This window comes from Lucilia cuprina, chromosome 2, assembly GCF_022045245.1.
Source record: "Lucilia cuprina isolate Lc7/37 chromosome 2, ASM2204524v1, whole genome shotgun sequence".
Classification (NCBI taxonomy): Eukaryota; Metazoa; Arthropoda; class Insecta; order Diptera; family Calliphoridae; genus Lucilia; species Lucilia cuprina.
The window spans coordinates 19,154,687-19,155,690 of NC_060950.1; the positions used below are offsets into that span (position 1 = coordinate 19,154,687).

Sequence of the window (1,004 nt, forward strand, 5' to 3'; positions counted from 1 at the left end):
TACTTATAATTAGGAATTAATAGTAAAGTAAGAATAGATAAAAATAAACTTAAAACTATGAGTATCTCTAATAATAATTATTGTCTTCCATATAAAACTTAATACTAAAATAATGAGGTTTGTTTGTTTGTTTGTTTTGCTTTTAAAAATAAAATAAAATTGTGATAAAAAAATGAAAAAAAAATAAAATAAATTTAAAAAAATAATAATTTAATCCTTTCCAGCGGAATGTTTCAAGTTTCAACATTTTAAGGGTTTGTGGCAGGGTTTTGTACTGTTGGTTTGTGACTGAGATTGTGGTAGTGTTAGTGTTACCAATATTTACGCAATTGTAATGGTACAATTGGAACTGGCGTGTTTGTTGAGCAAAGACATGCGTGAGAAGGATTTGTGGCATACTTTGCAGGCGTATTTCTTAACTTCCACATGAGTTTGTTGATGGGCTCTCAAGTTAGAGCGATCAGCAAATGAGCGTGGACAATCGGGGCACTGGAATGGTTTCTCACCGGTATGGGTGCGAATGTGACCTTGCAAGAGCCATGGACGGGAGAAGGCCTTGCCACAGATGGGGCACTTGCAGGGTAGAGTATGAGTGCGAATGTGCATTTTCAAGGCACCCATGGTGGTGTAGAGTTTACCACAATCTTGGCAGGCATGTTGCTTCTTTTCCTGATTGCATTCAGCAGCTGGGCAATGGAATTGTTGATGTTTAGACAAACCCATGGAGGTGGAGTACATTTTGTTGCATTTGTCACACTTGAAACGATAATTCTTGTTGGCTGAGCTGGAAGTGCTGGAGGAGGCCGAAGAAGATGATGAACTGGTTGAGCTGCTGTGAGAGTAGACCGATGATGCCGAAGAGTTAGATGATTGATGGCTAGGAGCTTCATCGAAAAGATGGAATAATGCTGGCAAAGGAATATCATTACGCACTGAAAGATCCTCAGGTTCAGAATTTACTTCTGAGCCGGGACTTGAGGGTGGTGTAATGTGTTGATAACTAT

General features: G+C 38.7%; 1 protein-coding gene across 1 annotated transcript in view; it reads right to left on the reverse strand.

Annotated features, from left to right (window-relative positions):
- Positions 1-138: 138 nt before the first annotated feature.
- Positions 139-1,004, reverse strand: part of LOC111676411 (protein snail) — a 5,460-nt gene continuing 4,594 nt past the window's right edge. The window contains exon 2 of the mRNA XM_023437328.2: positions 139-1,000. Coding sequence (XP_023293096.2) covers positions 322-1,000 — 679 coding nt within the window. The 3' untranslated portion in view covers positions 139-321. The remainder of the gene's footprint in view (positions 1,001-1,004) is intronic.